Source organism: Cyprinodon tularosa, unplaced genomic scaffold (assembly GCF_016077235.1).
Source record: "Cyprinodon tularosa strain WSP-4 unplaced genomic scaffold, ASM1607723v1 ctg489, whole genome shotgun sequence".
NCBI lineage: Eukaryota > Metazoa > Chordata > Actinopteri > Cyprinodontiformes > Cyprinodontidae > Cyprinodon > Cyprinodon tularosa.
Window position 1 is genome coordinate 121,219 of NW_024039217.1, and position 14,920 is coordinate 136,138.

The following is a 14,920-nucleotide window of genomic DNA, read 5'->3' on the forward strand; positions in this document are numbered from 1 at the left end:
TATTAAATTAAACCAGGAGTTCTGGATAGAGCATATTGACAGACCAAACATTTTTTTTTTTTTTTCATTTTAAATGCAAAATGTTTATCAGGGGTTGACGTTAAGGATTTTTCTCAGTGAAAATAGGGCAAGTGATTTTCACATTTCATTTGCCCAGAAACAATTTTTACTGGCCCAGTATACTGTTTGATAAATATAGTTCCTAATATTCATTTTTGTATATATATATATCAATGAAACATGTTTGTTTTTAAATGTTTTTTGTAATTCAGTATTTTTTTAGTTTCCAGGTTCCTGTTGTGTATATGCATGCGTCAGATACCGTAATGAACTCAAGCCTACATTACCGTGTTAACATGCTTTTCAATCCTTCCTGCACATTCTTTTCAAACTAAACTTTGCTTTAAACTGTTGTGTGCTTGGAAAAATATAAATTGTAATGTTAAAAATCTAAAAAAAATTTGACAGGTTAAAAACTTAAGATAAATCACAAGACAGAAGTCAATGTCACAAATGAATAACTTTTATTTTAGAGTCACGTTATGTTTATACAAGATAATACTATTAATATAATGTGACTTTTCTAGAGAATCATTATACATAGTTATTTTATACAGGGTTTCCACAGTCTAACATAATTTCAGAATTCCCTGACTTTTAACTGACTCAGGATTAGTTTTACCTGACAAAATAAATGCAGAAACAAGACAATAATAATAACATAACAGGTCACCAATTTAACATGTTTAGCTCTATAACATTTAAATGCACCTCTCCAATGTCTGAGAGAAAAAAAATGTATGAAAATTTTTTAATGCATGACCTGCATCACTGTACAGAAGACTGTCATATGATAGCGCTTTCTAGCTTGTTTGTCGTTTTGGTAACTACATCAAAACTACCGCTAGGTGGACGAAAATCACCCGGCTTTTTCAAATCACGCAAGAATGTGTTCAAAACAACAAAAATGGCGCCGGCAACGCTTGTGGGTCGTTTTCAGCGAATGTCTGTGATTTTAAAGTAATTTTGAGTGATAAATAACATTTTTTGTGATCATTGCACTTGTCCGGCGGGCAAATGCAATGAAATTTGTACTCTCCCAACAATTAAAACTACTTGCCCCGGGCGATCGGGCAATGGTTAACATCGAGCCCTGTTTATATATATTTTTACAATTTTGACAGGAATCAATGCTCTAATTTAGTCTCCCTGTCAGCTAGAGCAATGTTTTACAGTCTCTATGCTACAATTTACAATTAAGTGATTACTAAAGTATATTGAGAGTGCTCAGGGTTGCCCATTATGTCCTTATTTTATGAAGCATCTTTGTTTGCACAGTCATCTCAACAGCAGTCCCCAGAACAAACAGCCTTTTCTATAATCTGTTTGAAGTTGCTGGCTCTGATGCTGCTACAACAGATTTTGCCAGAAGTAATTTCCCTCTCCATAAACTGCAGCATCTTATTTCTAAACATGAAACACCTTAGCCCCCCCATGGCTCTGTCCAGGAGGTATGTATACCCATCTATTTCTGTCTTTTTGTTGTGAATGATGGGTGATCATTTCCCCTTGGGTCAGATCATTATACCAATAGTTCATCTTCAAGCACATGAGTCTTCTTAGAGAGAAGAAGAAAGTAAAAGCATTTTTCAGTGTCTCTTCATGACTAAAACAGAGCCCCTAAGTTATCAGCGGTTTGCATATGACCTTAGGTAAAATATATGGAGCATCTACTCCTTTATTCCTCTCTAAGGCTACATTCACACAGCAGCATGAAGTGACTCAAATCTGATTTTTTTGCCCCTATGCGACCTGTATCTGATCTTTTCATGGCATTGTCAACAACAGAGATACATTTTTTTCCAATGCGGCACAGGCCATTTGGCTATGTGGTTCTAAATCTGATACATATCTATGGAGCTAGATCGGTCTTAATGTTCACAAATACACATATGTGATTAATACATGCACAGGACAAGATTCACACATGCAAAGCACGATTCCCACTAGCACAAAAAAACACAATCTTGTCCCTTGTCACAGACGCACAGAACGATTGACGCAAGCACACAACATCCACACATGCACAGAACAAGATTCAGCAAAGTATTTCTGGTACATAAACAATTATAAATTAAATGACCAAGTACCAGTGGTCTTTCAACTTTTTGAGACATAAATGTGACATCTGGACATAAAGGGAAAAAAAAGGGAAATGAAGACAAAGACAATGAAATCTGCTGCACCCAAAATGCACCAGGGAGCGTTATCACAGATCCTTCCTCCCAGCAGCTGGAAGACTCTAGAACCACCACTGTTTCCAACAACCTCAATAAATTGTAACTCAGTATACTGTTAAAACACTTCACAGTACATGATTTTATTTTTTAGTTTTTTTATTCTTCCCCATTATGTTATTCTTATACATTTTTCTAAGGTCCATATTTGTGTGCCAATTTTTCTATAATCTTTTTGCTGCTGTAATCACCAGAATTTCCCCATTGTGGAAAAATAAAGGGATTTTCTTTTCTATTTTATTCCAAAAAAACAATCTTAAAACATTACTTAATATATCTGTTGTAAATGTTCTGTTATTCGCAACAGGAAATAATGTCGTATCTTGTTCTAATCCTTGTTAAATGGAGGTCTAACTGAGCACAGGTGAGGTCGTTTAAAGCCAGAAACATGCAGACCAGCTGCTTCAGCAAAAACCCACAGTTTTAGGTTTACCTGCAAGTGCAGCTTTTGATCTGAGTGTTAGTTTGTTCATAGGACCAAAGGGGAGAACTGCTGCAGACAGAGCAACTAAAAAGAAAACAAAATGTTACACATGGTCTCTGAGGGGTTGGGGGTTCACAGTGTCTACAGGGAGGCTTTCTGTTTTGAATTCAAAGCTTTCAGAGGCTCTACAAGCAGCATACAAGCACAGCTACAGCACATAACGTTACAAACATCCCAGTATGCTGAGTCAGGCTTTCTCAGCAGGTTTGGTTTCAGAACTCTGACTGATTTCAGAGTTTTTTTTAAATGTATTTACTAAAAGCCAGATACTGGTCCTCTGTTTCCATACTGGTCCTCTCTGCCCGATACTGGTCCTCTCTGCCCGATACTGGTCCTCTCTGCCCGATACTGGTCCTCTCTGCCTCATACTGGTCCTCTCTGCCCGATACTGGTCCTCTCTGCCAGATACTGGTCCTCTCTACCCGATACTGGTCCTCTCTGCCCGATACTGGTCCTCTCTACCTGATACTGGTCCTCTCTGCCCGATACTGGTCCTCTCTGCCTCATACTGGTCCTCTCATCCTGATACTGGTCCTCTCAGCCCGATACTGGTCCTCTCAGCCCGATACTGGTCCTCTCTGCCCGATACTGGTCCTCTCAGCCCGATACTGGTCCTCTCTGCCAGATACTGGTCCTCTCAGCCCGATACTGGTCCTCTCTGCCTGATACTGGTCCTCTCTACCTGATACTGGTCCTCTCTGCCCGATACTGGTCCTCTCTGCCTCATACTGGTCCTCTCTGCCTCATACTGGTCCTCTCTGCCTGATACTGGTCCTCTCAGCCCAATACTGGTCCTCTCTGCCCGATGCTGGTCCTCTCTGCCTGATGCTGGTCCTCTCTGCCCGATACTGCTCCTCTCAGCCCGATACTGGTCCTCTCAGCCCGATACTGGTCCTCTCAGCCCGATACTGATCCTCTCTGCCAGATACTGGTCCTCTCTGCCAGATACTGGTCCTCTCTGCCAGATACTGGTCCTTTCTCCCTGATACTCCTAATACTGGTCCTCTCAGCCCAATACTGGTCCTCTCTGCCCGATGCTGGTCCTCTCTGCCCGATGCTGGTCCTCTCTGCCCGATACTGCTCCTCTCAGCCCGATACTGGTCCTCTCTGCCCGATACTGGTCCTCTCAGCCCGATACTGGTCCTCTCTGCCAGATACTGGTCCTCTCAGCCCGATACTGGTCCTCTCTGCCTGATACTGGTCCTCTCTGCCAGATACTGGTCCTCTCTGCCAGATACTGGTCCTTTCTCCCTGATACTCCTAATACTGGTCCTCTCAGCCCAATACTGGTCCTCTCTGCCCGATGCTGGTCCTCTCTGCCCGATGCTGGTCCTCTCTGCCCGATACTGCTCCTCTCAGCCCGATACTGGTCCTCTCTGCCCGATACTGGTCCTCTCAGCCCGATACTGGTCCTCTCTGCCAGATACTGGTCCTCTCTGCCAGATACTGGTCCTCTCTGCCAGATACTGGTCCTCTCTGCCAGATACTGGTCCTCTCTGCCAGATACTGGTCCTTTCTCCCTGATACTCCTAATACTGGTCCTCTCTGCCTGATACTGGTCCTCTCTGCCTGATACTGGTCCTCTCTATCTGATACTGGTCCTCTCTGTCCGATACTGGTCCTCTCAGCCCGATACTGGTCCTCTCAGCCCGATACTGGTCCTCTCAGCCCGATACTGGTCCTCTCTGCCCGATACTGGTCCTCTCTGCCTGATAATGGTCCTCTCTGCCCGATACTGGTCCTCTCTGCCTGATACTGGTCCTCTCAGCCCGATACTGGTCCTCTCAGCCCGATACTGGTCCTCTCTGCCAGATACTGGTCCTCTCAGCCCGATACTGATCCTCTCTGCCCGATACTGGTCCTCTCTGCCAGATACTGGTCCTCTCTGCCAGATACTGGTCCTCTCTGCCAGATACTGGTCCTCTCTGTCCGATACTGGTCCTCTCTGCCTCATACTGGTCCTCTCTGCCTCATACTGGTCCTCTCTGCCTCATACTGGTCCTCTCTGCCTCATACTGGTCCTCTCTGCCTGATACTGGTCCTCTCAGCCCGATACTGGTCCTCTCAGCCCGATACTGGTCCTCTCTGCCCGATACTGGTCCTCTCTGCCAGATACTGGTCCTCTCTGCCAGATACTGGTCCTTTCTCCCTGATACTCCTAATACTGGTCCTCTCTGCCTGATACTGGTCCTCTTTGCCCATACTGGTCTTCTCTGTCCAGTACCGCTGATTACCGCTGATTTGTAAACAAGAGATCCAATGTATCTTGTTGCTTTTGCGTAGAGTTTATGTTTTACTTTGTGTTTGAGTCTGTACCTATGACTTAAGTGATGGTCAAACACAAGGGTTATTACAGTTTACTGCACATGATTGAGAAACGTAAAAAATATTTTTTTCTTCCCAATACGGTTCTGGATCTCTGTTACTGAAATATATCTGTTTGTCGTTTCCAACATACAGATCAGCTCACACAAATCAGCCCATGTCCAAAGAACAGCTCTCCAGCTCTGTGTCCATCCAGCTGTTTAACGGAGAAAAGCAGCAAGTGACCATCACCTTGGAAAACATCGGGACCGAAGACATTGAGAGTCTGGAGCTGACCTCTAAGACCGTCAACACCAAAGGTGAGAACTTTAAGCCCTGCTGATTTCTTTCAACTTCAACCGGTGTGTCTTTACGTTAAAGAGAAAAAACACAGGACTCATGAAGGGATAAACAAGCACAGGATTGAAGCAAAAAGCAGGTTTGCTCTGTCGTGTTTTGTCAGGACAGCCTTTGAAGTTCTGTTTCACACAGAATCACCTGTCTCTGTGGCTGCGGTGTTGCTCGGGGTCACCACCCTATTTTCTTTGCTTCTGGATCCGTCATGCCCCTGTGGCTTTTAGTTTATCTTTCATCTCTTTGTTCAGCACCTGCTCACACCTCCATCTCTGCAGTACTGCTTGCTGCGACTGCTAATGTGTCCCTGTTCCCTCTTCATCCTACTGTCTGTGGCAGAAGCTTTTCTTTTGAAACTTTCACCATGAACTTCTAGTTTATTTATGACAGGTTTGGAGAAGTTAATCAGAGGTTAGATATTACTTTTATCTGACACCTCAGACATGTAGTTCTGATTTGATTCTTGTTGATTCAATTCAATTTATTTCTATAGCGCCAATTCACAAAACATGTCATCTCAAGGCACTTTATAGTTCAACCAGATCATCCAGTCAAATTGATTCAAAGTTTTCTATCTAAGGAAAGCCAGTTGATTGCATCAACTTATTGACTCTGAGGCAATTTCTCACACCAAGCATGCTTGTAGCGACAGTGGAGAGGAAAAACTCCCTTTTAACAGGAAGAAACCTCCAGCAGAACCAGGCTCAGTGTGAGCGACCATCTGCTGAGGCCGACTTGGGTTCAAGGAGACAGAAGCAGACAGAAAAAGAATCAGAGATACAGAAGGTAACTGTCAACCAGCTCCACAGGCGGCCCTGTCCAGGAAACACACAGCCATGCAGATGCAGAGAGCACATACAGTTAGTCACAGTAAGAGAAACCGGACTACACTAAAAAACAGGCCAAGCTCCAACATCTATAAACAAAGGTGTTGAAGGTAGCAGCACAGCTGATATTTCTCTCCAGGATGTAGTTACAGCCAAACAGGAACAGACTGGGCGAAGCTACTATGAGAAAAAGCAGAGAGAATATAACGTTAGAGATTAAACTAACAAATACTCTAGAATAGGTAAATAGTAGCCTGACGTAGTCCTACTCAATTCTAGTCAGAATATGAGTCTGATACTGCTCCATAGAGCTGTGATTATGGGGCGTGTTTTGAACGAACCAGGAAAAAAAATGCCTCTGCACTCAATTGGATAGACCTACAACCAATAAGAGCAACGGAGTGCGTGACGTATGTTAAGCGAGGCATAGTTGTTGTCAACAAAAATCAAAGCGTGCAGTTGCACGCCTAGAATAAGAAGATGAGCCTTGATCGCATTTCTCTGTTCCTCTTTTAAAATTAATTTTCTGTCGATATCTTCTAGAACAGACCTAATAGCAGAATCTACTCACCTCAACTCTCCGGCGGCAGCCATTGTTGTTGTCACCCAAGCGCGCTTTGGTCACGTGGTTGATTACGTTACTTTTGATCATCTGTCCATCATTGTATAAAGCCCGCCCTGACAATTTGATTGGATCGCCAGAGGGTGGGCGATCATACTCGCGCTACTATGGAGCAATGCCAGACCGAACTTCCCGACCTCAAACCTTGTGGGCGGGACTAAGTTCGGAATGGCACCCAGGCTAGGTAAATAGAGGCAGAATCATGAAATGGGGGTTCCTATGTCCTCCACAAGTCTAAGCCTATAGCAGCATAATTATAGAGATAGCTCAGGATAACCTGAGCCACTCTAACTATAAGCTTTATCAAAAAGGAAAGTTTTAAGCCTAGCCTTTAAAGTAGACAGGGTGTCTGCCTCATGGACTAAAACTGGTAGTTGGTTCCACAGGAGAGGAGCCTGATAACTAAAATATCTTCCTCCCATACTACTTTTAGAAATACTAGGAACCGCTAGTAAATCTGCTGATTTAGAGCAAAGTGCTCTGTTAGGAACATAAGGAGCCATCAGATCTTGTCGTAGGCAACAGGTGTGTTCAGGCCTTTAGTTGTTATGGTCTCTCATATACCACACTTAAATTCCCAGAGATGAGCATCTGTGAGACGCAGTGCTGTACTATGATGAGTGTTCCTCCTTTACCACTCAAATTCCTAAGTATCTCTGTGAGAGCGGTTTCTTCACTCTGATTCGGTCAAAGACAAAACACAGAGGAAGATTAAACATTGACCTCAAAGTTGCTGAAGTGGAAAAGCTTGTCCGTGCCTTCAGAACAGCTCTTCTGAACATATCACTCCTGTTCACCAGCTTCATGTCTCTTTCCTGATAACCTATATCTCCCTTTCCAAAGTCAGCACAGTATGGACCATCTTAGCAAAACTACTCCTTCACTTTGCGCTCTCCCTCTCGTACTCTCTTCTCTTTGAACACACAATGTCTATATATTCCCAAGACTCGCTCTGGTTCTGTTAGAGTCCGGGCCTTTTCCTGAGCTGCTCCTCTGCTCTGGAACACTTTTTCTCTACATATAGGCGCTCCACTATCATATTGCCTTAAATTATACATAATGTTTAAATCTTTAACCTATTTTTCTTTGCACATATTTCACACTCCCTGTTTTTTATTCCAAGTCTTTTATTAGCAGTTTCCCTGAAATTTCACTGTAAAATTGATTTTTTGTCAAATTCTTATAGTTTTGTTTACTATAACATCAGACTTTAAGGTGTAATCAGTGGAAAATGTAGCTGCTGAAAGATTATCATCAGGTGACCAAATGTCCTTTGCATAAATGCTTTTCCTTTTCTTTTGTTCTTGATTTAAACTTTTCTAGCTTATGAATAAAACCTGCTGAAGCAAAATATTGTTTATGGTTATCGTTTTAATGAATTGATTCTCAGTGCTAGAATATGCAATTAAAAATGAAAGTCTTTTTGAACCTTTTTATGTCATGTATTTTAGAATAACAACAAAATCTGTGAAAAAATCTGTTTAGCTAATCAGCATGGTTGTTTTTTTCAGCAGGAGTATTAATGCTTGAATAGGTGACTGAATTACAATAATTCACCAAAATATACGCCTAACGGACTGCAGTTTGTTTATAAGGGATGATGATCCACACCTGAAAACACATCTACAGTGGAAATACCAATGTTATCACTGTAACAAATCCTACAGTAAGGAGGATTGTGTGACCTTGTAGCACCCATGTTGATTTCTGATTCACTGTTCAGGCAATGGAGCTGACAGGGTGGAGATTCTGGTCTCCTGCTCATATTTCGGTATATATTTTTTTCTAATATTTGCTTCAGGTTTAAACCTTAAAGGAAAAGTCCGGTCAGCAAGGAATAATCAATGGATCGTTATCAACACCTAAAACTAAGACGTTCACGGTAGGGCTGGGCGATATAGAAAAAAAGCTTATCGATTAAAAAAAATGCATATTGATCGATATCGATAATTATTGAAAAGATTTGAAACCATATTTTATGTGCAGCTCTGCCTGGACTTTTTATAATATTGCTAAATGATTTAATTTTAATAAAGAACACAAACACAGACTTCCAATTAAATCTTTATTTAACCAACTTTTTTTAACCATAACAGAATTGTTTTAAAGAAAAATAACTTAGGAGACCTGAGTTATGTTATTAAATACTGACAAAGAATAACTACAGTGATCAGAAAAGTGACCAAAATAAATCTAACAAATAAATGGACCCCCCCGCCCCCATTCTTCTAAGCTGAACCTGGTTCAGCTTAGTTTCCTGCTTGAACCTTAGTTATTACTTTGAAGTTGCTGGCCCCTCAGCATTTTTCTCTCAATTGTTAGAACTACGTGGGAAACTGCCCAGAACTTTATATATATATTTTCCTGAAATTCCCGAAAATTCCTCGGAGGCGATGCAGAGCCGCGCCGGGGCCTGCACAGCTCATACTCCTGCGGGTGTGAGCGGCTGAGATGATAAAAAAAAGTTGGTTGTGTTATCAGACTTGGTTTTCACTGGTTCCCTACACATTTTACAGATGACCGTGGTTTGTTTTTTGTCCGACTTGCCATGACCGAAATACTGCCAAACTGGCGAACTACAAAAACAATGTCCTCTGCCTCTCCTTGCTGCACAGCTTCATGTGCTCTGTGTTGTGGTTTGAGAGGGTGGTGCTTGGTGACGGCATGCCTGGGTCCGCGATTGTGATTGGTTGGGAGGAAGCAGTGACTAGCATAAACCTACATGATAGGCTACAATGAGAAGGAAGGAAAACTGCGTTTCTTTATCGAACTTTTATCGACACTGTTTTTTTCTATTGCGCCACACGTCTATCGATCGATATATATCGTTATTGAATTATCGCCCAGCCCTAGTTCACGGTGATTTAATGAATTTAGCGTTAATCAGTAAAAAAAGGAAAATAATAATTTTCGCCACGATCACTGAGTCAGGGAATGGCCTTTTTTGCCCAAATATAGTAACACCTCAGTCCTGACATCTTCCAGCAGTGACGTCACGGTGTGGTAAGCCTAGCGCCATTCTCCCCGCTTTACAAGCAACATCAATGGGAGCTACTAGACACATCTGCAATCAACAACAATTATTGAAGATTTCCAGAGGACTTCACCATTGAAATTCACCAGAGCTATAGTTAAACTGACAATGCCCACATGCATGGCACTTGGATGTTGCAACACACCGGGTAAAAGTGGAAAAAAAAAGAGTTATTTCACCTTTCCGATTCCTGATCCTCCACGGATGGGTTTGTCGTTGGATTGCCAACTTGAAGAGGGAGGATTTGACATCGAACTTCTGGCCAGAGAAAAAACACATCATTAATCTCTTACTCTCTACTTCGCATAGCGCACTGGTCGTCGCCATCCTGGATAATAGCGCGTTGTGACAAACACCAGATACAGCACTGGGACTTGATCAACAGCCGATACCGCACCGTGACGTCACAAACCAGTAGGTGGCAGTAGTGTTCTTTGACAAACTTGGATGCCTCCAGGAAAGCCCATTCACATGAAAATTACTCTTAATTAAAAACACAGTACGTAATAATTCCATATTTAAAGTACTCTCAGAACTTTGTATTCTTAAGGTGACCAGACTTTTCCTTTAAGAGAACTTTTTGTATGCAGTAAATTAAAAATAAAGATTTATTTTTTCCTGCAATGGACTGACGACCTGTCCGGGTTGTACCCCGCCTCTCGCCCGTAGACAGCTGGATAAGCGTGACGGAAAATGGATGGATGGACTTATTTTCTCTTTTTATCAAGCAGCTGCTTGATCACATTGCATTATAAGCAAACTATGTAGAAACCAGTATCTATTGAACTGATATGAGATGATTAGAATGACTTGAAGTGACTCCAGAAGTTAAAAGCCGTCTGCCTGGTTTTATCGGGTGGCTTTTTGTTAGTCTTTCATGGGTCACTTGTATATTTACTCACACTTCAAATGAAAGCTTTGCTCTTAAAAATGGTGTGAAGACAGAAAAAGCCTGGACTGACCCACAGTGAAGAAGAAAAACCATTAACGTGGTGAGGAAAGGACTTTGTTAATTCGTTCACTTGGGGGTTCTCTGGAGAGGATCAGTTCGATTTAAGTCAACCTGTTGTTGTGTAATGAGACCATTTTTCAACTGAAAATACAAAAATTAATAATGTTTTTGTCTAATGGTCGATTCACACCAAAAACTTGAATGGAGCTCAGGAGTGAGCAATGCAAACCAAGCAGAGGATGCATTTTTATCTTTGCAAACTGCCAGGTAGGGCTGAGAGCAAAGAGAATTTTGCACGAGTTAATGAATCTTAACTTTATGTCAGTTCGTGTCACGTCAGCCAGTAGGGGATTAGATGTGGTTATGAAGTAGATGGGAAGATGGGGAGTCTGCAATCTTTGTATATAAAGTTGGCCTCTTTTATACATATATCTAAGCTGTCCATGGTTGAAACACATTCTCTGACCATGTTATGTGGTGACTTAAGGAGAATTCTTTACAGCACTTTTTATTAAAAGGTTATTGATGTGCCATTAAATATATTTCATCCAAATACAATTCTTAAACTCGATTATTTTTGACAGAGCTAGGCAATTGTCATCAAGTTAAATAAAACACATGTTCCAATGGTGTAAATGATTGGTCCATTTATACCTGCTTTCTGATCAGACGGATACATCGACCATCAGTACCCAGACTGCTGTCTTTGTGTTTTCAAATGACTCATAAAACACTTAATTTGACAAGTACCACTGAAAAACAAAGAGCAGCAATATCAATAAAGTCTAAAGATGTTTGCCTTTTAAAATACATACAAATATTGCGATGCAGTGCTGTAAATTGTCTTTACCATAAAAAATACATAAGCAGCACAGTCATTGTTTGGGGAAGATGTTGCAGCAAGCTATACAAAGTTCATAAAATTAATAGCTTATTTATTACAGCCCAGCAGTTTTTAAATTCTGTGGAGCAGGTGAACTCTAAAATGGCTATATCTTCTTATAGTTGTTGTTTTTTTTTTTTTTTACCACTTTGACATCATTGGAAAGCTAAAACTACATTCTGTAAAACAACCACAGTTCATATTCACTGCAAAACATAGCCTAAACATACTCATTCCATTGGCATATGATCTTATTTACCCACTCTAATGAAGGGTAAATACACTTATTTCCAGAACTTTTCACTGATTGTAAGATCGTTTTTGCAGTGTTCGGCATGGTTTTGTCTTAACCTTTCACATTTCCTTTAAGGCCATATAACTCAACCAGTGGATGGATCAGCTTATGATTTTTTTTTATTCAGCCTTCCTGTTATTTGTTTAAACTCTTGCTCTCACTTTTGTACGTCTGAGATTTTATTTGCTGCTTCTGTACCTTTTTATGATTTTGATGTTAAACACCTCACTGATACTTAAAGCAAATGTTTCTTGTCCTGTCAGTTACAACTTTCACACCAAAGAGTGTGTCAAAGTAATAACCAGAAAGAACAAGAACACATCCTTGAATCGGAACTCTTTGGCAGATCTAGTACATTTAATTTTTAAGTTCGTCTTTTGTTTTAACCCTGTAATGCCAAATGTATCATATTTGATAAATACGGTTTCTAAAGTGTTTTGCGTCTGACACCTTTTGCCTAATTTAATGGTTAAAACTTTGCTCAAAATCCTATTGTACACAATCAGATATACCTGATAACAGAGGGCAGAAGACTACACAAAAAATAATATTGACTTATCGCATAGTAATAAATTATCGGGCTTTAAAGGGTTAAGAAAACCATATATTTTTTTTTTTTAGTACTCATTATATGTGTAAAAAGACGAGAATGGTTCAAAGGGTTTCAATTTTTTGGTCCAGATGTTATGGGCTAAGTCAGTCTGCAGATCATTGGTAGCACTTATGAATAAAGAATAAAAGTTGCCACTTATTATGGCTGCTGTTACCAGATGTTACAATTAAAACCTCTTCCACCTGTGGTTGCATGGCTCTAATTTAAGAAAAAATCCCATGCTGTGTTGAGCCTATGTGTAAACAGCATCTGCTGGCAGAGCTGGGACCAAATGGTCAGCATATTTATCTGAACAACTTAAGTATTCATGTAAAAATTACTTCCTATTAATTTCAGCTGCTTAGCAATTTGGTGGAAATAAAAACAGCACAAGTATTGCATCATTTTCCTCCACAACTTAGTAAGAAATAAGCTGGGAATAGGAACTTTCTCTTACATGCCGTGTTCTCTGGAAGGCCGCGAAAAACAGGGTGGCCAATACAGATTTACATTTCTGTATAAAATGGGAAGAATCATCTTCTTCTTGTTAATGCATCCATCAGGAAAGGTAGTTTCTGGGTGGCTTTTAGATTATTCCTCAATCTGAGGGAAAAGTTCACTTATTTCCCCCTTCATGATGAACATAAAAAAAATCTTTCAATGTTTTGCTTTTACTGACATCTTTTTTCAGTGCTTTTTAGTGACGCGAGTAATGGTTCAGCCAAAAAAACAAATGCTTCCTCAAAGGAAGAACAGCTTGGTTGTTTTTTTGAAATAATCAAACATACAAATTCCATTGCAAAGCAATTAATAAGTTAGTCATTTTCTTTATTTATTACACCAGTGTTGCATCCTTGAGAAAGTTGTACACACGTTTTATTAAATAGAAGGTTGTTAAGGTCTTTATTTTCTAGCTAAACTTTAGTTCTTGAAACTTTATGAGACTTTTGACCTTTTTGCAAAGTCGTCAGGGTTCTGTGCTGCGCTACTTGGTTCAGGGATGTGCATTTGAAAAAATAAAAAGCATTGGAAACAAGTGATTAACCAGAATTCACAAGTCTAAATACATAACTAACTCAGTCAGTAAGGCACACACAACTGAAACTGGTGTTCAGTGGAAAGCTAAAGACAATAGCAGCCAACCCTTTAGTTTATTGTTTATTTAAAGCTGACTCACGGAGAGACGTTTTGGTGCCAGTTTTATCTAATGTTGCTGGTTGGCAGCCATTGGGCTGCTTACAAGTTTAAAAGTGAATTGATTGTCCTGTTTGGGGTCACTGCCTCCTGAATCCATTTCTGGGTCTGTCCTTTCCAAGCGCTGTCCAGCCCGGATCAACTTCTCTTCATTCCATTTAAAATTGTTATTTACCAGCTTCAACCATTACTGGTGATCAGATCAATATTCATGCTTTTAATTCATCTTAATAGATTTGAAACTTTGCATACAATTAGTATTCTCTGCTCAGCATCTGTCAGTGAAAAGATAAGGCATTAATTTACTTTATGCAAAAGTCCCACAGGAAGCAGCTGTAAACGGCTACATATATTATTGATTTGACACGTTATTGAGAAACATTATGATGGTTTTCAGTTTTTATAAACACAGCTATTTAAAACAGAACCCACAGAGGATCCTACGATTTATAGCTCTGGAAAAGGAGAAACATGAGGGATAGGGATTTTCTTGTTTTGCCATCTGTTTCAAAACTAGTTGTTTAAACATGAAATCCATAGCATGGATGATTCAACATTTACTTTACTCCCCGCTTGTCTTTCTCTTTTTTTAAATCATCAAAAAGGCCTCGCCCAAAAACACCAAGCCCCTAAGTGACCGTCTGGTTATAATCAGCCTTATTACTAAACCCTCTTTCCCAATAAAAAATTGCACATCATTCCGTGTATTTCAAACATGGATCGACCCGCTAGCTATCACCATTTGCGATGGCAAAAAAAGCTGGGTCTAACCCCTCTCTGGCAGCTGCGTGGGCTCCATCTCCCCGCCTGGTGACACCATCATGGTGACATAGCATTGATGATGTCACCAGTGCGACAGAAATCAGGAAAGTAAACAATGAAGAGAAACATGTAAGGAGGCTAGGGCATAGTCAGTGTGCTTTATTGTTTCGCACCTTTGTCTGTCCAAATCTCTCTCACCAGTGCTGCTCCGTGTTTATCGAATGTAAACATAGTTGTTTTACGCTTGTTAGATCATAAGCCATTGGCGCGGTGTGTTGACGTCCGTATGTGCTCTCAATGCTATCACGTAATTTAGCGGG

At 40.7% G+C, this 14,920-nt stretch overlaps 1 protein-coding gene across 2 annotated transcripts in view; it reads left to right on the plus strand.

The window, feature by feature from the left end:
• trappc9 (trafficking protein particle complex 9) overlaps window positions 1-14,920 on the plus strand; it is a 356,386-nt gene that overhangs the window by 86,705 nt on the left and 254,761 nt on the right. For both annotated transcript variants that reach the window (XM_038302353.1, XM_038302354.1), the window contains one exon: window positions 5,242-5,405. In XM_038302353.1, the coding sequence (XP_038158281.1) occupies window positions 5,242-5,405 (164 nt within the window). The remainder of the gene's footprint in view (window positions 1-5,241; window positions 5,406-14,920) is intronic.